Here is a 25,225-nt window from a genome sequence, read left to right as displayed (position 1 = left end):
GCAGTAAAGCTTATTTCTTGGTTTCATTTTGAAAGGGTGTTGTGAAAAAAGTTGATTTAGTTGAAGGGAACTTACCTGTTTAAAAAGTTGGTTTACCATTAGATTATTAGGTTTACACTGAAATTTTATGAATTAAATACTTACATTTTTTGTAATCTGTATCTAAATGTATGTATCTTGGGACACGTTGTCACAGTCAGGCTGGGTTGAGGAGTGGAGATGGAGGAGGAGAACCGGAGTAAATGAATATATATAAGTTTATTAAATGAAACACTGAAAATGATAACAAACAAACAAAAACCGGGAGCAAGAAATGAGCACATGTAACATTAACGACGGACACTGGGGAGTGCTCAGACACAGACTTAAATACACAGAAGACAAGGCGTGGTTACAAACAAGATAATGAGATGATGAGGGGGGAAATACAAATATGGGCAAGACTGAACCAACTAAACACAAACCAAAAGGGGGAGACAAGGACTAAACCATATGGACTAGAAACAGAAGGGGAAAAACATTGGGAAAACAGAACAGAACAGAGACAAAATACTGACACACGTTGCCCTTTTAAGTGGTATAAATCAAAATATAAAAGGGTCAAAGACGATAAGATATCCACGTCAAAAGTGATTTTATGTCCATATAAAGCACATTAAATGTCAGTAAAGTGTCTACTTTTAATGTTTCAAACAATTTTGAAGAATAAAATGTCAAAATTTGGTTGAAATAATGTTACATTGTCATTTAGTGTAACACAATATGTTATGTAAAAATTCAAACAACATGCTTATTCTGACTTGAAAATATATAAAAGAATAAAGGAGCATATTACATTTTATTGTGTTTTAAATAAGTAAAAAAAAAAATTACTGACAAATGGGAATAACCCAAAAAAATGTGATGAATTTGAAAAATTTAATATTACAACTAACTAGTATTTAGGGTGAAAGTAATTTGTCTTTTAATATGTCATAAATTGATTTTTGTTGTAAATATGCCTGACAAGATTGACACTGAATGACATTTTAGTGGGTGTCTTCTGTAAATTAGGGGGAAATGTATGATATTTGTTTTTTCCTCAGAAAAACTAAAACAAAAATGCAATTAACATAAACTGAAAACAACAACAATTTAAAGCAGTACTGCAATTACTGATTTTATGATTAAACCCTTTTTCATCTTTGCTTTTGTGGCTTGTGTTTTAGAAAATCAAATCGTTTTAGTTTAGAAAAAACACATATCCTTGTTCCATATTTGGTACATCTACATGTTTATGTAAAAAAAAAAAAGTTGTTTCATCCTAACCTGTTTGTGCTGCCTTAAAAGTTTAAGTTTAGTCAACATGAAATGTTAAGTTGTACAACGTATCAATTTGGATATTTGAGTTGAGTAAACTTTTTCAAATTTTAAGGCAGCACAAACATTTATTTTTTTAGATTGAATCAACATTTTTTTTTACAGTGTAACTGTTTTGAACTAGAAGTTTTATTGTGACAGAAACTGCATTAAAAAAAATAAGTTTGGGTGTAGCCCATGCAGTGGTTATTTTTGGTATAGTGCCCAAACAAAATCTCACGGGAACCACATTTTTTGTGATATCAACTTCAAATTTGGAACATAACTTGGTTAGACATATGGCTTTGATTTTAGAGCAATTTTAGAGTGCAACATTTGTATGAAATATTTATTTTATGTAAAATTACACATTTGTAACTACACTATCTTTTTTGTACTTTCTTTTTTTGAAATGCTTTTTGAAAATGAAATTTAAAAATGCCTTTCAGCAACAATCTTCTTTAAAAAGAGACCAACCTTAGGTCTGTATTCCAACGTGTTCAGGAATTATGACCATGTTGTAACAAGCATCGATAAACAACTGTTCTGATTTCAGTTCATTTATACCCCCAAAAAGGCGACTTATCCTGGGAAAAATAAGAAAGAAAAAAAAGCATGAAATTGTATTATTTGAGTCCCAATAAGAAGAAAAATACCAATAAATTAATTTCCTGAATGTCTCTTTATGGTTTTGTCCTTTTTAAACTGCCACTAACATGAATTAAATAGATTAAAGTTGCAGTAAAGATATTTAGAAAGTAACAAATTATTTAAATTTAAAATAAATGCTGTTCTTTTGCACTTTTTGTTCATCTGTGAAACATAAAATGTTTCTTGAGCAGCAAATCAGCATATTAGAATGATTTCTGAAGGATCACGTGACACTGAAGACTGGAGTAATGATGCTAAAAATTCATGTTTGATCACAAACATAAAATAGATTTTTACAGATATTCACATAGAAAACAGCTATTTTAAATTAGAATAATATTTCACATTTTTACTGTACTTTTTATCCAATAAATGCAACAAATCAGCATATTAGAACAATTTCTGAAGGATCATGTGACACTGAAGACTGGAGTAATGATGCTGAAAATTCATGTTTGATCACAGATATAAAATACATTTTTACAGATATTCACATAGAAAACATCTATTTTAAATTAGAATAATATTTCACAATTTTTTTACTGTATTTTTGATCCAATAAATGCAGCAAATCATCACATTAGAACGATTTCTGAAGGATCAAGTGACACTGAAGACTGGAGTAATGATGCTAAAAATTCATGTTTGATCACAAATACAAAATACATTTTTACAGATATTCACATAGAAAACAGCTATTTTAAATTAGAATAATATTTCACAATTTTTACTGTATTTTTGATCCAATAAATGCAACAAATCATCACATTAGAACGATTTCTGAAGGATCAAGTGACACTGAAGACTGGAGTAATGATGCTAAAAATTCATGTTTGATCACAGATATAAAATACATTTTTACAGATATTCACATAGAAAACAGCTATTTTAAATTAGAATAATATTTCACAATTTTTACTGTATTTTTGATCCAATAAAGGCAGCCTTGATGAGCAATAGAGACTTCTTTCAGAAACATTAAACATGTCATGTTTAGGGCAACATGAAATTGCATTCAAAAGAGAAAAAATGATTCGAATCAACTTGATGATCAAACAACAAGAGGATTTGTTCATATGTTTTCACAAAAGATTATGAAAACTCACTTTTTGTACTTTATAATGAGCGATGGAGTAGCTAAACGGCTCTCAGTGAGTGTTGAGGGGGATTGTGGATAAAGTGTGCATCAGTAACAGTGTTGTGTTGGCAGGAGAGAAAGAGACACTGTAGGCATCTTTGAAGACACCACAGCAGGAGGGAAAGCAGGGAACATGTGTGACACACACACACACACACACACACACACACACACACACACACACACACACACACACATGTTCAAAGACTGCCATCAAAGCCAGGCCGAAATGTCAGGCCTGCTGCGGGGAGCATCCCATAATGCCACAGGAGACAAAGACACAAAGTCATTTATTCCCATTTGTTCAAATGTGTTAATTGCAGCTTTCTTAAGGTAAAAATTATTCTGTGGTGTTGTAATTACAACTGAAAAACAAATGTAATTTCTACATGAAAATGTACAGGCGATAAAAAAAGTACATTCTATTTTGGTAATTCAAGCTTGTAAAAGTTAAAGCGTAAACACAAACTTTATAAAATTACGTAAAACCGACTCAACTTTTCTGCTACCTGTTTTCCAGCTGAACTTACACCGTTTTATCATTGTTTTAGTTGTTAGATTTAGTAGCTTATAATTTGTTACATATGGAGTTAATTTTCTATTAAAAATGACACATCCATGCTTAGAAATAAACCACAGAATGTTACTGTTATTGAGTATTGTGTACAAATATTGAGGTCTGTGTTCGGATGAGCGCTTTGCTGATTATGTAGATATGGTGTCTACATGATACCTATTGTCTAATTCACTTAGATGTTTCTAAGTAACATGTACTTTAAAAGCATGATTTATTTAGGTGCTGTATTAAGTCAAATAAAAGTATTGCCAAGTAAGCTTTGACTTTTTGCCAACCTAGAGTTACTTGTTTTCTTTGTTGAATTTACTTAACTTAGGTAAGTAGATTTTAATTAATTCTATAATAAATAATTATGTAATTTCAATAGTAATTAGATTGTACACAGCAGTAGCCATAAAATGTATGTAAATGTGTTAGTGCAAATCCTATAAGTTAAAAAAAATGAGATGGGAGTTTTTCGACATTCCCTAACTGTCTTGAAATGGAGAGCACAGAGTATAAATTGTACATTTTTGTAGTAAATAATCAGTCGTTTTACTAGATAAGACCCTTCTTCCTTGGCTGGGATCATTTAGAGCTCACCCCGTTGTCATCCAAGATGTTCATGTCTTTTTTTCTTCAGTCGTAAAGAAATTGTTTTTTGAGGAAATAATTTCAGGATTTCTCTTTATATAGTGGACTTCTATGGTGCCCCTGAGTTTAAGCGTCCAAAATGCAGCTTCAAAAGCTCTAAACGATCCCAGCCGAGGAAGAAGGGTCTTATCTAGCTGAACAATCTGTCATTTTCAAAAAAAAAAAAAATACAATTTATATACTTTTTAACCTCAAATGCTGGTCTAGGATGACAAGGGGGTGAGTAAATTATTTGTACATTTTCGTTCTAGAAATGAACTACTCCTTTGAAATACACAGCCAACAATGAGGACCATCTCTGTCCTTCTTTGCTGCTTTATACTTCTGTTCAGACTTCAGTGTGTGTTTGTGTGTGTGTGTGTGTGAGTGTACCTGGTATTCATCACGTTGTGGGGACCAAATGTCCCCACAAGGATAGGAATACCAGTAGATTTTGACCTTGTGGGGACATTTCTCAGGTCCCCATGAGGAAACAGGCTTATAAATCATGCACAATGAGTTTTTTTGATGAAGTAAAAGTGTGCACAATCTCCTGTGAGGGCTAGGTTTAGGTGTAGGGTAGGTGTAGGGCGATAGAAAGTACGGGTTGTACAGTATGAAAACCATTATGCCTATGGAATGTCCCCATAAAACATGTAAACCCAACATGTGTGTGTGTGTGTGTGTGTGTGTGTGTGTGTGTGTGTGTGTGTGTGTGTGTGTGTGTGTGTGTGTGTGTGTGTGTGTGTGTGTGTGTGTGTGTGTGTTGAGGATTCGGTCAGTTTACAGGAAAGTAATTTAATTTGTGAGGAGGAATCTGAGCTGGCGTTCAGTTAGCCACAGTGACAGAGGGGTCAGAAAGCAACGGCAATACACACACAGACTACCATTCAATGGTTTGGTGATTTTTTTTTTTTTTTTTTTTTAATTTTTAAATGTTTCTCTACAGTCTCTTTTGCTCAGCAAATTTTATTGGCTGTCTTGTGTCAGTAGTAGCACAACAAAAAGAGCAAATAAAATGGTTACAATTAACAAAAATAAACAAAATTGAATTGTTACCATTGTTGTGATTCACATGCTGATTGTTAAAGTCTGTGGGTGACTCCAGCATATTACTGCAAATATTAAGGCAAGACACTGCAGGCAAAAACGCTGTTTTTTTCATGCACCTATCAAGTTTGAGCTTTTCCGTTTTTTGGTTTTTCAGACTAGTGGAAAGAAAACATCCAAAAAACACTGTTAAGTGTTTCTTTTATTGCACTTTATCTATTTGTGTCAATAGATTTCAATTACAATGCATATTTTTAAAGGCTGTTCTCAAAATGAGTTTTTTCTCCTACACTGAGCCATAAATCTCCACTTCAGTAGCACTTACACACACCAAACTTTACATTTTTATTAGTGCCTATATCCTGAAGGTTTAAATGAGGGATTTGTTCATATATAATTTTCTTGATTTTATACAATGTTTTATTCCCCCCCAAAATGGTAAAAATAGTGTTTTCTGTCTGTTCAAAGTTTTTTCAGACAAAATGAGATATCCAAAATGCCCTCTGTAAAAACTTTTGATTCTAATATGTCAAATACAAAAATTAAACAAGAATTTTGAAACTGACTTCGTCCAGTGTTTAGATTTTTGTACTAGAAATGTATGCAAATTAGTGCATATTTCTTTAAGTAATGCCTCATTTGTATATTTAAACACAACATTTTAGAAGCGTTACTCGAAGCAGTAAGTCAATTGTTTTACTTGCCTTGAAAGTAGCTGTAACTTAATAAAACCTAGTACGTATAGCAACTAAGTAAAGACAACTAACATATTTAAGTAAGGTCAACTATTGGATTTTTTTAACATTTTTAAAAACTATTAAAAATCTTACAGATCCCAAACTTTTGATCAGCAGTGTATTTAAAATAGATTTTCAAAAAGTGTTTTCCCCTTTCTGGTATGAAAAGAGGTTTCTAATTTGTAGATGTGCGACTGTGGCGTTTATTTCTTTGTTTTAAAGCATGTTAAAATGCTGCATCTGATCCCTTACTAAAGTAAAAAGCACACACATGATGTGAGGAATCATCAACTTCAACTCTTTGTGTTTGGTTTTGATCGCTAACCTCATGTGTTGTCTTAGAAAAAAAAAAGAAAGAAAAAGGAAATAAAAGGGATTGATGGATAAGACTGTGTTTGCAGAGTGGAAATAATAGGGAATTAGGATTGTCTCCGTAGATGACGGAATTAATCCAAAATGAATTAAAGCAAAGACAAAGACACAAACATGGGGCTTCGGTGAGATACACAGAATCGCTCAGCTAACACGCCGCACAACACAAAGAATGACTAAAACTGATTAAATGAGAAATAAACCATTAAAAAAGAAATGAATGACATGAGCAGAGAGACAAAGAGCTGCGGAGCGTCTGCTCACTGACGCCAACAACTGACAATCAATGACAGACACTGGCAAACCAATACTAATACAGAAATACCACACAAAAATAGCATTTATGTCTCATAATGGCATCTATATGATTCATATACACTATATTTAGAGCTCAACCTAGATCATCAGCCACTTACAAATGGACCATAAAATGATTTAAATTAATTTATTAACAATTAGTAAATTAAAAGATTTAATTAATAATATTTTTAGAATTATTTTTGCCCCATTTTATTTATACAATTAATCTTAATATTTTTTACTATTAGTTTTATTTTAACTCTAATATTATAATAAATATATTAAAACCATGTGACAAAATTAAATGATTTAAATGCATTTATTAACAATTAGTAAATCTAAATATTTAATAAATAACCATTAAAATATTATTTTACTATTTTTAGAATTATTTAGCCCTATATTATTAATATAATATTAATAAAAAATACTATTATTAAGATTTAATAAATAAAAATTAAAATATTATTTGACTGTTTTTAGAATTATTTTGCCCCATGTTATTAATATAATATTAATTTTAAAAAATACTATTATTAAGATTTAATAAATAAAAATTAAAATATTATTTGACTATTTTTAGAATTATTTTGCCCCATGTTATTAATTTAATATTAATTTTAAAAAATACTATTATTAAGATTTAATAAATAAAAATTAAAATATTATTTTACTATTTTTAGAATTAGTTTGAACCTTTTTAATACAATTAATATGAATAAAAAATATTTTTGTGCTACTATTTTAATTTTATTTCTAATATTATAAATATATTAAAACAATCTGATAAAATAATTTAAATGCATTTATTAACAGTTAGTAAATTTAAAGATTTAATAAATAACAATTAAAATATTATTTGACTATTTTTTTGAATTATTTTGCCCCATTTTATTAATATAATATTAATAAAAATGTAGAATTTTATTTATATAAAAGTTTTATACAATTAATATTTATATTGAAATAATTATGGAAATGTTTAATAATAATAAATCACAATCAATTATTTAAAAAGTTCATATTTTGCTTAATATAGGGGGGGTCTTTGAATATTTTGTTGTAAAGTGGGAGAACTTTGAATCAAAAAACATTGAGAACTACTGATTTAAAGTCTGAGAAATGAAGTCGGATGATGTTTGTCTCTCTTTCAGCTCCTTTCAGCATCTACTACATTCACAAACACATCCTCCATCATTCATGCAGACTTGAGAATGTGCTGCTTGTTCAGATCTTTATTTCATTACAGTGTGTTCAAGATGCTGTCAGAGAATCAGAGCAGAAAGAGCACAAGACTAAAGTACAGACAGAGAGAGAGAGAGAGAGAGAGAGAGAGAGAGAGAGAGAGAGAGAGAGAGAGAGAGAGAGAGAGAGAGAGAGAGAGAGAGAGAGAGAGAGAGAGAGAGTCTTTACAGCGCTTGAGTTCCCTCTAGTGGAGATTCTATATTCGGAATTGCTGATTCTGATATTTAGAGAGCAGAGAGACCCATGGCAGACAAAATGCTTGTTAGTTTATCAACAGTTGAGCTGAAATCTTGATGACTGTGATTGGGCCGCAGGTGATCACATGACTGATGATTCACTACAGCTTCATGACTGTCAGTGTGTTATTGCTTTTCTACCACAGCATTCAAGTTAAACCTTAGTATCTCACATTAAGACAAATTGCACGTGTGTGTAAACATACCTGATAAATCTCTGTCTGATTCTGTGGTAGACACTGTACACACAGATATTGTGTTAGATTTTGTTCCCTCATTGAAAACAGCTGCAGTTAACCAATAAATGAGTCAACCACAACCGCTGTATAAAAATAAACTACATAAATAAACTACATACATTTACTACATTTTTTTTACTAAACAAATGATACTATTTATATTTGAAATAAAAAAATTTGTTAGAAAAAAAGTTGTAATTTAGTATTTAATTTACACAAAATTTGGGAAAATTCACTCAAAAATATCTGAATTATTTACAAAATTATTCATTTTTGTTATATTTTGTTACTAAACAAATTATACTATTTATCCTTTTAAATTATGCTATTTATATTTAAAAGTTTAAACTAAGAAATTGTAATTTAGTGTTTAATTTACACATAATTTCTGAAAATTAACTCAAAAATATTTGAATTACTAAAATAATTACTAGGTTTTTTTTTTACTAAACAATACTATTTATACTTGAACATTTAAACTAAGAAATTGTAATTTAATATTTAATTCACACAAAATGTCTGAAAATTAACTAAAAAATATCTGACTTAAAAACAAGTACTTGGTTTTTACTAAACAAAATATACTACATATAATTTAACCAAAATGTCTGAAAATTAACTAAAAAATAACTGAATTACTAAATACTAGTTTTTACTAAGAACTTTTTTTACTAAATAAATGATACTATTTATATTTGAAATAAAAAAATTTGTTAGAAAAAAAAGTTGTAATTTAGTATTTAATTTACACAAAATTTGGGAAAATTCACTCAAAAATATCTGAATTATTTACAAAATTATTCATTTTTGTTATATTTTGTTACTAAACAAATGATACTATTTATCCTTTTAAATGATGCTATTTATATTTAAAAGTTTAAACTAAGAAATTGTAATTTAGTGTTTAATTTACACATAATTTCTGAAAATTAACTCAAAAATATTTGAATTACTAAAATAATTACTAGGTTTTTTTTTACTAAACAATACTATTTATACTTGAACATTTAAACTAAGAAATTGTAATTTAATATTTAATTCACACAAAATGTCTGAAAATTAACTAAAAAATATCTGACTTAAAAACAAGTACTTGGTTTTTACTAAACAAAATATACTACATATAATTTAACCAAAATGTCTGAAAATTAACTAAAAAATAACTGAATTACTAAATACTAGTTTTTACTAAGAACTTATTTTACTAAATAAATGATACTGTTTATACTTGAAAATTGAAAATAAGAAATTAATAGTATTAGTATGAGTATTTAATTTACACAAAATTCTTGACAATAACGGATTTGTTTTTACTAAACAAATTCATATCTGAAAATTAAAACTAAGAAATTGTAATTTAGTATTTAATTTAAACAAAATTTCTGAAAATTAACAAAAATATCTGAATTATTAAAAAAAATTACTAGTTTTTACTACAATTTGTTACTAAACAAATACTATTTATAATTAAAAACTGAAACAAAGAAATTCTAATTTAGTATTTAATTTACACAAAATTACTAAAAATAAAATTTAAAATAACTGAATTACTAAAAAAAAATACTGCTTTAATAAACAAATCATACCATTTTTATTTTTAAATTTAAATTAAGAACATTCAATTCAATGTTTAATTTCACAATATTTTGTAGAAAATGCACTCAAAAATATCTAAACAAAACAACAAAAATTAAAAATTTAATTAAAAAGTATTTATTTTACTAAATAAATGTACAAATACACTCTGAAAAATAATGGTAGAAAAGCTGTCACTGGGGCGGTACTCTTTTAAAAGGTACATGTTTGTACCTAAAAAGTCCATTCTGGTACATCAAAGGTACATATTAGAACCTAATAGATACAAAAGTGTGTACCTTTTGAAAACGTAGCAGCCCAGTGACAGCTTTTGTACTTAAATTTCTCAACTGAATATTGAAAACACAGTCTATTAATCCCAAACAAACATCTATCTGATTTACCTCAGAATCCATTGCTAGTGTGACATTTACAGCAAATGATGATCCAGATGACTTCAAGTGAAGCGAAAGCACCACCTGATGTAAAAAAGACACCACTGCATGGAAAAAAGCACACATCATCTCTATTAATGAATGTCAGAGAGAAATTAAGCCTCTAAAATTGTGCAAAATCTCTCTTTTATTTCTTTTTTTCAGTTCAGCATCAGTTCCACCTGTACAACTGCATTAGATTCAGCTTGACCAAAGATCAGGAGATCAGAAACAACAGAAACCTGCTGACAACATTCCTCCTGTCCGATTATTTACAGCCTCCATCACGCCTGCATGTCCAACACAGATCCAGAAGAAAAGGTGCATGAGAGAATCAGTGCAACACCCTTCAAGAAACAAAAATCATTTACAATCTTACGCTCCGGGTCGAGCCAACAGAACGACGAGAAACACCAGCAGACAAACATTTGGACATTACATTATCCTAAGAAGCATCTGCTTTAATGACTAAAATCAGATTTGTAGACAAAAAAAAATTTTCTTCAATTTTTAAAATGTTTTTTATGGGATAGTTTATAAATGAGAATTTTATTTTTTCCCAAACAATGATTGACTGTCATAAATCTTTCAATTTAATGATTCAGAATCAGGGTTATTAATAAATATGCACAAATATGCATATAATAAATGCAACAAAATAAATACTGTGTTTTATTTCTTATCTTTCAATTTAATGATTCAGAATCAGGGTTAATAATAAATATGCATATAATAAATAAAAATGCAACAAAAATACTGTAAAGTAACTGAGAATTTAATTGAATTTTATTTAATTAATTTAATTTAATTCCCAAAACAGTGACTGACTGTCATAAATGTTTCAATTTAATGATTTAGAATCAGGTTTATTAAATAATGAATATGCATATAATAAATAAATAATTCAACAAAATAAATACTATGAAGCAGCTGATAATTTTTTTTTTTTGGACTTATTTATGGTTTAATTTTTTATTCCCAAATAATGATTGACTATCATAAATCTTTCAATTTATTGAATCAGTCTGAATAATAAATATGCATATAATAAATATAAATGCAGCTAAATAAATATTGTAAAGTATTTATTTTATTTTATTTTAAAATGCAACAAAGTAAATACTGTGAAGTAGGTAAGAATTATTTTTTCATTATTATTTTATTTTATTCCCAAACAATGATTCACTGCCATAAATCTTTCAATTTAATGACTCAGAATTTTTTTAAAAATAAATATGCATGCATATGCATATAATAAATAAAAATGCAACAAATACTGTGAAATAGCGAAGAATGTTTTTATTATTTTATTCCCAAACAATGATTGACTATCATAAATCTTTCAGTTTAATGATTCTGAATCAGGGTTAATAATAAATATGCATAAATAATTTAATTTAATTTAATTTAATTTAATTTAATTTAATTTAATTTAATTTAATTTAATTTAATTTAATTTAATTTCATTTCATTTCATTTCCCCAAACAATGATTGACTGTCATAAATCTTTCAATTTAATAATTCTGAATCAGATTAAATAATACATATGCATATAATAAATAAAAATGCAACAAAATAAATACTGTGAAGCAGCTGAGAATTTTTTTTTAAATTTATTATTTATTGTTTTATTTAAATTTTGTTATTCCCAAACAATGATTGACTATCATAAATCGTCCAATGTAATGTTTCAAAATCATATTTAATAATAAATATGCATATAATACATGTAAAAGCAGCTAAAACACTAATAATAATAATAATACTGTGAAGTATTTATTTTATTTTATTTTATTTTAAAATGCAACAAAATAAATAGTGCAGTTTTTTATTCTTACTGGTTTAAATGCTTGCAATTAGATCCATTTGAATCATTTTTGTCTTTGCTTTTGTAGTCAATTGTATATTTTGAAGAAACCATTTACAACAGGGAACAAAAAACGACCACAACTTGAATTTGATCCTGACTTTTTGCAAAAAACAATCAGTCTGAATATATGTGTCCAAATGTTTGACTGCTAGTGTATGTCATCCTACCGCAGGCCAATAGAGGAAAGCTTGTGGAAATCACCCACAAGCACTCGGGAATGTCTGAGAATGTAAATAAAGGCTCTCTGACGTCACCCAAACCGTGTCACGACGCCATCCAGAAGATAAAAGTATAAACATGAGTAACGACGTCCTCTCATCCGTGTTCCGCCGGCCGATAAATCACGGCGGGCGTTCGTACGCGTGTAAGCGGAGCCGAGCAACAAAAGACAGGAAATTGATTTCGGCAGGAAACTCAGAGATAAATACATGTGGGATATTAATACATGTCATCAGTCAGAAAGAGCAGCGGAGGAGAAAGATGAAGAAGATACGAACACAACAAAACGCACAGATTCATCATTTACTATCCAGAGACGCAAAAACCGCAATAAACATTCGAAATGACTTTCTGGTTTGTATGTGTATAGATATTTCATGTGAGAAACGATCCCTCAAACCCACGCCAAAAAGAGAAAACGAGCGACAGGTGCGCACCATCTCGTCCAATCAGGCGCCTGTCAGCTTTTGACTGACAGAGGTTTGTGGGCGGGGCTTATCTGCAAATTTTCCTTCATCTCATTCTCTCATACGAAAGACAGGACCAAAGAAAGTACAGATGGAGTAGAGTTGAGGAAAGATGCCGGGCTCTTGTCGTGTTTCCGCCCGTGGGTGAGAATGGAGCCCAGAAACGAGTCGGTCTCGGCCGCTCAGCTGGAGTAGATCTGGGTGCCGATCACACGCATGATCTCCTTCTGGATCTTGGGCTCCTGTGTGTTGATGTTAGCGTCTCCCACTTGACCGTCCTCATATCTAAAAAATCAAATCAATATAATAGTACTTTTGCAGCTTCTAGAATATTATTCTAAAATAAATTATATTTATTAATGTGCAATAGTACCATATTTACATTCAATATGCCTTTATGTGTCACAACTTTTCATCTTGCACATGTGACTTAAGTAGCATGGGTATATTTGTAGTAATAGCCAAAAAACAAAAATTTATATGGGTTATTATATAGGTTAAAATTATTATTTTTTCTTTTATGCCAAAAATCATTAGGATATTAAGTAAAGATAACATTCCATTAAGATATATTGTAAATTTGCGATCGTAAATGTATCAAAACTTAAATTTTGATTAGTGATATGCATTATTGAGAACGTCATTTGGACAACTCTGAAGGCAATTTTCTCAATATTTCGATTTTTTTGCACAGATTTCAGATTTTAAAAGAGTTGTATCTCGTCCAAATATTGTTCTATACATCAAAACCATACATCAATATTTTATATATATATATATATATATATATATATATATATATATATATATATATATATATATATATATATCATTCAAATATAAATTAAAAAAAATTCAAAATTCAAATAATTTCAAAATTCAAATTTAAATATACTCAACATACACTACCAAAGGTACAGGTGCAATTCAACATTTTTAATAAACAGTTTTTTCTGTGATGCAAAGCTGAAATTTTCATCAGCCATTACTCCAGTCTTTAGTGTCACATGATCCTTCAGAAGTCATTCTAATAATTTTTAATTTAGGGCTGTTATAGTTAACCAAAAGTAAAACTAAAATAAAACCCATTAAAAACCATATTTACTTTACTTCAAATAAAAGTGCACTGAAATAAAATTAAACATAAAAAAATTGCCAAGGTAAAATTTCTCATTTTTATTTAGTTTACTAAAATAACTAAATAAATAAATAAATAAAATAAATAAAAAACACAACAAAGTTAGTAAAACACAGATATTTTTAATTTTGCTCCCTCATTGAGAACAGCTGTAGTAAACCAATAATTTAGTGAACCAGAACTGCTGTATAAAACACAAAATAATAAATAAATAAATACAAAAATACAAAATCTAAATGAAAAAAAAATATATTTTTTTTAGAAATATTTTTTTACAAAAATAATATACTAAGAAAATGTGATTTAATATTTTATTACAATTAGCAATAATTTCATACATTTTCCTGGGGGAAAAAGATTATATGTAATTTTGCTTTTTAAGTAAATGTATCTTGATTTGTGAATTTATTTTTTTTTTTTTTTTTTGCAGGTTTCTTGTGAATTTCTAAGGTTTTCGACATAACATAAGAGCACTGTACTTATGCTGACTAATAACATGAAAAGTAAAATATAAAAAGAACCTATTTCTGTTTTGGATTAAATAAAGCAGAAATCTGTTACATTTAATGTTTAGAATTTTCCTTAGAACAAACCTAACTTAAAGATTTATATATTTATTTATTTTACTTTGAACCAAAACTGAAACTAAAATAAAACCCATTAAAAACATATTTACTCTACTTGTAATAAAAGTGTACTGAAATAAAATTAAACATAAAAAAACTTTAACTTCAGCTAGTTGCCAAGGCATAATTTCTAATTTTTAATTAGTTAAACTTGATGTATGTATAGAATTTTTTTTTTTGTAAATGACAAAAACTAAACGTTACCACAACTTAAACTAAAAATAAAATAGAAAATAGAAAATAAAAAAAGCTAAAATAATGATACTAAAAATACACAGTATTATTTGTTATTTGAAGTCATGATCATGAGAAAGCAAGCTTTAATGTTGAGTTCACAAGAAAATGAATTCATGATTTGAAAACAAATAAGAAATGCATACTCACACGAAGAAGAAGCGAGTACAGACATGATCAGACACCGGACACACCCAGATGTTCCCGTGTTTCTGGAGGTCTTTGGATGTGATCACTGTCAACACAGAAAACAAGCAAACACAAGGGAATTTTAGTCAATAAATTTTTTTTTTCCCATTTCTCTACTCAAAATGCTTCACACAAACACTGTCATCTTTGCAAAACTGATTGAATTGTTGTTTTCTGTTGAAATTATGTTTTACCTTCACAAAGAGCGATGCAGTTTAAATTCCTGCTCTGGAGGAAACGCGACTGTATGGGACGACTCTGTTGAAGGACAAAGAACACACATTTACTTCTTTTACTTCTTCTTTCGAGCACAGATCAAATGTTTTTAATGTTACATTTAATGTCGTACCTGTGGCATTGTGTTCATTCGATTATATCGTTGGACTAACTCATCCTTAGTGGGCATACGATGCTGGCCCTTCCCCATTCCTAAACACAAACACACAGAGAAATATAAAAAATAAATCAACATTTGATCTCACATCCAGACATTTCCAGTGAAATGATTCTGGTGCTCGAATAAGGCCAGAACAGAATCAGTCCACAAAATTTTCTTCTTTTGCTTTGTGAGAGAAAAAAAATTCCCCTGCTGATTTTGTATGTTTTTCCACTGACAAAGAAATGATCAGTCTGTAATTTTAATGCTAGGTTTATTTGAACAGTGAGGGACAGAATAACAACAAAAAGAAAATTGCATTTCAAAAAAGTTTGCATTTTAATGAGTGAAAGTATTTGACCCCTTCGCAAAACATGACTTAGCACTTGGTGGCAAAACCCTTGTTGGCAATCACAGAGGTCAGACGTTTCCTGTAATTGTCCAGCAGGTTTGCACACATCTCAGGAGGGATTTTGTCCCACTCCTCTGCAGATCCTCTCCAAGTCATTAAGGTTTCGAGGCTGACGTTTGGCGACTGGAACCTTCAGCTCCCTCCACAGATTTTCTGTGGGATTAAGGTCTGGAGACTGGCTAGGCCACTCCAGGAACTTAATGTGCTTCTTCTTGAGACACTCCTTTTTTGCCTTGGATGTGTGTTTTGGGTCATACCTATCCACGACCCAATTTCAATGCCCTGGCCCTGATGATAAATGGCCCTGTCCATCGTCCATTTGATGTGGTGCAGTCTTAACGTGAAAAACACCCCCAAAGCATAATGTTTCCACCTCCATGTTTGACAATTGCCTTGAGATCATTGACAAGGTCCTCCTGTGTAGTTCTGGGCTGATTCCTCACCATTCTCATGATCATTGAAATCATTGGTGAGATGGAGCCCCAGACCGAGGGAGATTGACAGTTATTTTGTGTTTCATCTATTTGTGAAGAGCTACTTGGCGACCATTTGTAGCCCATTCCAGCCTTGTGTAGGTCTACAAACTTGTCCCTGAAATCCTCGGACAGCTCTTTGGTCTTGGCCATGGTGGAAAGCTTGGAATCTGATTGACTGATTGCTTCTGTGGACAGATGTCTTTTATACAGTTAACAAGCTGAGATTACGAGCAATTCCCTTAAGAAATATTTGCATTTTAATGAGTGAAAACATGACTTAGTATTTGGTGGTACATGGCCCTGTCCATCGTCCATTTGATGCATAGCAGTTGTCCAGTCCCCTTAGCAGAAAAACGCCCCCGAAGCATAGTCTTTCCACCTCCATGTTTGACAGTGGGGATGGTGTTCTTGGGGTCATAGGCAGCATTCCTGCTCCTCCAAATACGGTGAGTTGAGTTGATGCCAAAGAGCTGGATTTTGGTCTCATCTGACCACAACACTTTCACCCAGTTCTCCTCTGAATCATTCAGATGTTCAGTGACAAACCTCAAATGGGTCTATACATGTGTTTTCTTGAGCGGGGGACCTTGCGGGCGCTGCAGGATTTCAGTCCTTCACGGTGTAGTGTGTTACCGATTGTTTTTTTTTGGTCACTATGGCCCCAGTTGCCTTGAGATCATTGACAAGATCCTCCTGTGTAGTTCTGGGCTGATTCCTCACCATTCTCATGATCATTGAAACTCCACGAGGTGAGAAGCCCCAGACCGAGAGAGATGGACAGTTGTTTTGCATTTCTTGCGTTTGTGAATAACTGCACCAACTGTTGTCACCTTCTCACCAAGCTGTTTGGCGATGGTCTTGTAGGCCAGGTCTACAATCTTGTCCTTGAAATCCTTGGACAGCTCTTTAGTCTTGGCCATGGTGGAGATTTTGGAATCTGATTAATTGATTGCTTCTATGGACAGGTGTCTTTTATACAGTTAACAAAATGAGATTACGAGCACTCCATTTAAGAAAGTGCTCTGAATCTCTGTATAAAAGACACCTGGAAGCCAGAAATCTTGTTGATTGATAGGGGATCAAACACTTATTTTACCCTTAAATGCAAATCAACTTTTTTTGCTTTTCTGGATTTTTCTGTTGTTATTCTGTCTCTCACTGTTAAAATAAACCTACCATTAAAATTATAGACTGATAATTTCTTTGTCAGTGGGCAAGCGTACAAAATCAGCAGGGGAAAAAAAACATTTTCCTCACTGTATGTTGTTGTAAGGATGTTTTCAGACAAAACAACACTGCAAAAAATGCTTTTCTAACTTAGATTTTTTTTTTGTCTTGTTTCCAGACAAAATATCTAAAATTTCTTAAATCAAGAAGGATTTTCTTGACAAGTAAAAAAAAAAAAAAGAAAAAAAAAAATACGTTTTTGCTTAGAACTAAAAATCGTATATAAAACAGAAAACCAGATTATTTTTCTAACCCAGTTGGCAGATTATTTTTCTTGTTTCAAGCAAAAACGCACATAATTTTGACTCGTTTTAATCTAAGTAAGAAAAGCATTTTTTTGCAGTGAAGACAAAATACTGATAAAGAAAATGATTGTTTGGAAAACAAAAAGAAAAACAACCCAGCACATACAGAAAAAAATCACAAAGAAAGGAAGAAAAGTTTGAAAAGAGTGTCTCTGCATACAACAAAACAACATTCATATGGATCAGAAAACAGACTGAGGTGTTTGTTACAGAGAGAAAGAGACTGAAATGTGATGAAGAACCCAGAGCGAAACACGGAGGACACAGGTCTGGATCGTACCTGAGTATCCAAAGGAAATACTGGATATGGGGCTCAGATAAATACCCTTCCCGTATGCTGCTCCATGCAGCTTTGATGAAAGAGAACAAGAGGAGGAGAGAGTTAGACGGTGCTCACTCTCCCCACAAAAGAAGAGACACACAGCTGATACGCTTTCACATCTGAGCTGTGGGCCGAAGAATCACAGCACGAAACAGAAAGCAAATGCACGATCACAGATGTCTGATGGGCATTCAATGAATGAAGTAGAAAGCATCATGGAAGGTAGAGGAAAGCATGAGGAAACAACGAATGATGCACTTAGGATGATGATGATGATGATGATGGTAATGGTTTCCAGTGAAGATGCATGATGTTGTATTATACAGAGCTGTGAACGTTCACTCTCATGAGTGAGACTGTGAGACTGAATGAAATGATAGACGTCCATCCAGGAGAAAAGCATGACAGCAACAAGCGACATGGAAATGACCAACATGGAAACAAAGATGGAAAGCACTTATAAAAACAGATCATTCCAAGAGGATTTAGCTGTTTTCCTGGAAAATCTAATCTTCAGTGTTGAAGTCTAAGTCTTCCGTAAAGTGCAAAGAAACGCCTGAAAACAACATTTCTTTTCATGTGATGTTAAGAATAAAACTCTATCATAATGTGCTGTATTCCACAATTCAATGCAACAAATTTCCATTTCCAGTCTGATGAATGAACCAGAAATTAATATCGGTCGTGATTTCTAACATCTCAGTCAAAATAACTGCAAAAAGATGAGTCTTATTATCAACCAGTCAGCAAAAATAAACTTTTGAATTTTGAATTAAGTTCATTTTAATCCATTTCTCAGAAAACAAATCTTATCCTTTTGCCACTTTGCATTTCAAATAAATGTATTTTGATTTAAGAACGTTTAGACATTTGTTCTGGAAAACACAACAAAAACACTGAAGGAAGACATGAATTTACTGAGAATTCAGCGAGAATTAAACATGCATTTCTACACCAAATTCAATTAAAATGCAAAATAACTATTTATTTTAAAGAATACAAGTGGATAAAGTGTTCTTCCTCAGTATTTTTTTTGTTTTTTTTTTGTTTTCCAGATAGTAATCTTAAATCAATGACAGCAAAAAGATAAAAAGTCCTGCTTTCTGATCATCAAACATAGGTTTATGCTTGAATTAAGATAAAATATCAACCATTCAGAGTTAATATTTTTCTGACTCCATTCAGTCAATTTCGATCAACTTCTCAAAAAACAAAACTGGTTAATCCTCTGTCATTTTGTATCTCACGTACAGTGCCTTGCAAAAGTTTTCATACCCCTTCATTTTTTTTTCACATTTTGTTTTGCTGCAGCATTATGTTAAATGCTTTAAATGAGTTTTTCCCCACATCAGTTTACACTCCATACACCATAATAATGACAAAGCCAAAACCAGATTTGCAAATTTTACAAATGTATTAAAAATAAAACACTGAAATAAGTACATTGCATAAGTATTCATACTGTACCCTTAACTCAGTCCATAGTTGAAGCACCTTTACAGCCTCAAGTCTTTTTGGGTCTGATGTGACAAGCTTTGCACATCTGCATTTGGCAATTATCTGCCATTCTTTGCCTCACCTTTTCACCTCTCCATCTCTGTCAGCTTGGATGGGGGCTGGCAGACATTTTCTAGAGTCCTAGTTGTTCCAATCGTCTTCCATTATGGAGAATGCTTCTGTCAACCTTCAATGCAGCAGATTTGTTTCTGAACTCTTCTCTAGATCATTGCCTTAACGCAAGTCTGTCACTGAGCTCTACAGGCAGTTATCTTGGTTTTTGCTCTGAGATGCATTTTCAGCTGTTAGACCTTTTCTGAGAGGTGTGTGACTTTCTAAATCAGACTAATTCAAATGAATTTGCCACAGTTTAACTCCACTCCAAGTGTAGGAACATCTAGAAGCAATATGAATGCTCCTGAGATCAATTTCGAGTGTCCCAGAAAAGGGTATGAATACTGATGCAACGGGATCTTTTCAGTTTTTTATTTCTAATAAATTTGCAAAGTTGTTACAAACCTGTTTTGTGCTTTGTCATTATGGTGTATGAGATGTATACTGATGTGGAAAAAAAAAGTAATTTAAAGCAGTTTAACATAAGGCTGCAACATAACAAAATGTACCAAAAAAAGGAGTATGAATACTTTCGCAAGGCACTGTAAATATATCTTGATTTAAGAATGTTGAAATATTTGTATTGAAAAACAAGACAAAGTTTTTTTTTTTGCAGTGAGAATTAAACATGAAACAATGTTTTAAGACGTACTGTGCAGTAATCAATTAGTATTCCATTCAGAACGCAGAATCACACACCGCCTATCCTTTACTACTTGAAGTAGAATAAAGTTGGCTGCTGTCAGAAGAGGATGTGATTCTAGCCATAAATGCAGAATGAAAGACTCGGACAACCATTATGTTCAGAATAGACCATCTGGATGGCAGAGAGGGTGAGCTGTCCAATGAGAGTTCAGATGACTGATGGCAATGACATACCTGCAGTTTAGTATAAGAGGCATTGACTAGTCCATTCCTCAGAACCGAGTGCCAGTTCTCAATATGGGAACCACTAGAGAGAGAAACAAGCGACAATAATCAAACAGACTTTATTGGGCCAGTCTCTAGCACACTGCCTGAAACACCTCTTATTATCACGGTTGTGAGTTTTGCACAGTCATGCACCACTAAGATTTCAGCAAATGTCAAAATCCAGCTTCATAAATGTGAACAAAAAAATCTGATGAGCTGTACAGTATGATGCAACGCTCATGAAGGAACAGCACAGCGGCTGTTTATTAAATCTGGCACAAGTGTATTTTTAAACACAGACGTCTGGAGATATTTCTGAGTTGGGCTAGTCTTTTGTTGGCTGTTTTTGGACGACTTTTATTTCTCGTATGGTCTAAAAGTGGAAATGTGTCCACAGAAATACAACAAAAAGCACAGAAATAGCACTGTTGTCCAGTGGTGTTTAAATATATATAAAGATATAAACATGGTATTATTTTTAATCCTTTTGATATTACCTTGTTCGGAGCATAGGTAACATTTCATTGAAATCAGCAGCAGTTTTCTTGGCTTATTTAAATGAATACAATGCAAAAAATGCTTTTTTTACTTTTTTTTTTTTTTTGTCTTGTTTGTAGCCAAAACATCTAAAAGTTCTTAAATCAAAAAGACGAGTAAAAATTATGGTCTTGTTTTCAGAAAAAAAAAAGTCAAAATTCAGTGAGTTTTTACTTTAAACAATGAAAATAATCTGCCAATGGAGTAAGAAAATTAATCTTGTTTTCTGTTTGAAATAATAGTTTTTTGCCTACCACATTGGCAGATTATTTTGCTTGTTTTACGCAAAAACTCATTAAATTTTTTTTGGAAAACAAGACAATAATTTACTTGCTAGAAAATCCTTTTTGATTTAAGAATTTTTAGATATTTTGGCTGGAAACAAGACTGAAACCAATGATCTTTAGCACAAAACAAAGATTATATTAAAGAATTATACTAAATAAAATAAAGTAAAAAGCAGCCTATCACAAAACATATACTGCCGCTCAAAAGTTTGGAATCAGTAATTTTGTATTAAAAGTCTCTTATGCTCATCAAAGTTCCATTTATTTGATCAGCAATCCAGAAAAAAAGTAATATTATGAAATATTGCAATACAAAATAAAAAAATATATATATTAAAATATAACTCCAGTCTTCAGTGTCATATAATCCTTCAGAAATTATTCTAATATACTGATTTATTACTTTTTAGCAATATTTTTTTGGAACCTGTGATTTTTATTAAAGATTCTTTGATGAATAAAAAGTAAAAAAAAAAAAAAAAAGCATTTACTCAAAACAGAAATCTTTTCTAACAATATAAGTCTTAACTATAACTTTTTATTTTTCATTTTTTGAATTTCTTTCAAAGAGATAAAAGAAAAAAAAAAAATACTGATCCTAAACTTTGAACGAGGTGTTTATTGTTACAAAAGTTTTTGCTTGCACTGCAAAAAATGCTTTTCTAGCTTAGATTTTTTGTCTGGTTTTCAGCCGAAATATCAAAAAATTCTTAAATCAAGAAGGATTTTCTAGACGAGTAAAAATTATTTTCTTGTTTTCAGAAAGTTTTTCCTTAGAACAAGCCAAAAAATCTGCCAATGGGGTAAGAAAATAAATCTTATTTCAAACAGAAAACAAGATTATTTTTCTTACCCCATTGGCAGATAATTTTGCTTGTTTCAAGCAAAAATGCACTTAATATTGACTTTTTTTTTCTGAAAACAAGACAATAATTTTTACTCATCTAGAAAATCCTTCTTGATTTAAGAGTTTTTAGATATTTTGGCTGGAAACAAGACAAAAAATCTAAACTAGAAAAGCATTTTTTGCAGTGTGATTAATACAAGCAAACTAATCTGCCAATAGGGTAAGCAAAATAATCTTATTTCAAGCAGAAAACTAGATTATTTATCTTATTCCATTGGCAGATTACTTTGCTTGTATTAAGAAAAAACTCACTTAATTTGAACTTCGTTTTTCTTAAAACAAGATCATTTTTACTTCTTCTTCTTCTTGATTTTCTAGATATTTTGGCTGGTAACAAGAAAAAATCTAAGTAAGAAAAGCATTTTTTGCAGTGCGTGTTGTAGTTTGCTATTTCTGTCCTGTTTTTTGTTTTTAAAACAAGACCAAGGCTGCATTCATTTGATCAAATAAATGACCCCAAACATTCAGTGCAGACATTTTTGTTAATTCTAACCGAAACGTTCGGGTTCAGTGCATCGTACAAGGTGTGCAGAAGATGATGTGATCAGCTCTGACGTGTGTTTGATTGTGTGTTTCTGCAGGTCTCTGTGACTCACTGAAAGGCGAAGGTGCTGCCGTAGAGTTTCTTTGCGGTGCGAAAGCGAGCTTCTTTTGCAGGCGGGCTGCTCAGCAGGAGAAACTGATGAGATGTGTGCATGAACTTCAACTGCTATAAACAAAGAAAAAGACATACAGAAGTGAAAACAAAAAAAACACAAGCTTATAAAAATTAAAACTGTTCTTGCATTTAAGGCGAGACACTGCAGGTGAATAAGGTATAAAAAATAACTAGTGAATGAATAGTTATGACCTTACTTACCCAGTTGATTGATTACATTGATAATTGCAAACATTTTTTGTTTAACAAGTTTTCTAAAATGTTAGGTTTAATATGCAAATGCATACATTTCTAGTACATATTAGAGTCAAACGTTTTTACAGAGGTCGAATTTTAGGTATCTCATTTTGTCACGACATAATTCCGAAAATACTTAGAACAGACTGGAAACACTATATTTTTTACAATTTTTGGGGAATAAAATGTTGTAAAAAAATCCAGCAAATTATATATGAACAAATCCCTCTGTAAAAACCTTCAGGATACAGACAGGAATAAAAAGTGTCAAGTTTGGTGTGTGTAAGTGCTACTGAAGTGGAGATTTATGGCTCAGCGTAGGAGAAAAAACTAATTTTGAGAAAACAGCCTTAAAAATATGTATTGCAATTGAATCTATTGACACAAATAGAAAAAGTGCTATAAAAGAAACACTTAATGTTTTTTGGATGTTTTCTTTCCACTAGTCTGAAAAAAAAAAAACAGCGTTTAAAAAAAAAAAAGCGTTCATCCTACCCTACTGAGCGGCAGCTTCACGATATGAGACCTGTTACTGGATATAATCCTGCAGAGAGAGACAAAGCAATAAACCTTCAGGAAGGCTGTGGTAAAATCACTGTAAAGCCAGGACTATTCCTGGACTATCGCTTATTAACTCACCACTGCAGTAACGGATGAGCCAGAGGATCCAGTTTATCCATCTGCTTCTTAATCTCCAGATACGAGCCCTGGAAATACAAACGCAGTTACAGAAAAACAACCTTTCATATCTCAGTTACCAATATTATCCAAACTTTAAATTTAATCTTTGTGTGATTTAATATGAATATACCATATGTGACCCTGAAGCACAAATCCAATTGCAGCAATAGCCAATAATACATTGTAGGGGTCAAAATGATAGATTTTTCTTTTATGCCAAAAATCATTGGAATATTAAATAAAGATTATGTCCATGAAAAATATTTTGTAAATTTTCTACTGAAAATATATCAAGAAGTAATTTTTGATTAGCAATATGCATTACTAAGAACTTCATTTGGACAACTTTAAAGGTGATTTTCTCAATATTTTGATATTTTCCCACCATCAGATTCTAGATTTTCAAATACACTAAAATTAACATGCTTCTTGATGCCATAGAAGAACCTTTTTAGTTTAAATAGTTCCATTAAGAACCTTTAACATCTGAAGAAACTAAAGGTTCTTTGTGGGCGAAAGAAGGTTCTTTTAGATTATAAAAAGTTAAGAAAGAGATGTTTTTTTTTAAGGACCTTTGCCTGAATGGTTCTTTGTGGAACCAAAAATGGTTCTTCTATGCATCGCTGTGAAGAACCTTTTAAAGCAGCTTAATTTTTAAGAGTCTAGTTGTATTGTATGTATGTAAACCATACATCAATGGAAATCTTATTTATACAGGTATCAGATTATGTATGAATCTCTATTTTAAAAAACTGATCTTTACGGCTAGTTTTGTAGTCCAGGGTCACATATGAATGTTGTGTGAAAGAGCATATATTTTTAGCAAGCAGAGTAAAGCTTTCTAATAGAGCCACAAAACAATTCTGGACAACAAAAGCAGACATATCATGAAATATTTATAAACACATTTATTAATTTTGCTTTCCGCCACTGTACCTGCGTCATTTCCCGAATAGACATCACACTGTCTAGAGCTTTCTGCAGACGCTCATAATTCTTCTTCTGTTCGGCACAGGAGCAGTACAATGA

At 31.2% G+C, this 25,225-nt stretch overlaps 1 protein-coding gene across 6 annotated transcripts in view; it reads right to left on the bottom strand.

Annotated features, from left to right (window-relative positions):
• Positions 1 to 10,634: 10,634 nt before the first annotated feature.
• LOC141345611 (protein mono-ADP-ribosyltransferase PARP6) overlaps positions 10,635 to 25,225 on the bottom strand; it is a 34,376-nt gene continuing 19,785 nt past the window's right edge. For 2 of the 6 annotated variants that reach the window (XM_073850490.1, XM_073850493.1), the window contains exons 14-23: positions 25,133 to 25,198; positions 24,155 to 24,222; positions 24,011 to 24,059; positions 23,217 to 23,329; positions 20,857 to 20,929; positions 18,325 to 18,394; positions 15,598 to 15,677; positions 15,443 to 15,506; positions 15,210 to 15,294; positions 10,635 to 13,346 (exon numbers count right to left, since the gene is read on the bottom strand). In XM_073850490.1, coding sequence (XP_073706591.1) covers positions 13,244 to 13,346; positions 15,210 to 15,294; positions 15,443 to 15,506; positions 15,598 to 15,677; positions 18,325 to 18,394; positions 20,857 to 20,929; positions 23,217 to 23,329; positions 24,011 to 24,059; positions 24,155 to 24,222; positions 25,133 to 25,198 — 771 coding nt within the window. In that variant the 3' untranslated portion in view covers positions 10,635 to 13,243. Of the gene's footprint in view, positions 13,347 to 15,209; positions 15,295 to 15,442; positions 15,507 to 15,597; positions 15,678 to 18,324; positions 18,395 to 20,856; positions 20,930 to 23,216; positions 23,330 to 24,010; positions 24,060 to 24,154; positions 24,223 to 25,132; positions 25,199 to 25,225 lie in introns of those variants that run through there. The other 4 variants (XM_073850492.1, XM_073850494.1, XM_073850491.1 and 1 more) reach the window with 3 other exon arrangements.

The sequence above is a fragment of the Garra rufa genome, chromosome 11, assembly GCF_049309525.1.
Source record: "Garra rufa chromosome 11, GarRuf1.0, whole genome shotgun sequence".
In the NCBI taxonomy this organism is placed as follows: Eukaryota; Metazoa; Chordata; class Actinopteri; order Cypriniformes; family Cyprinidae; genus Garra; species Garra rufa.
The sequence above is the reverse complement of the archived record's forward strand: the minus strand, read 5'-3'. Positions and strand labels throughout refer to the sequence as shown.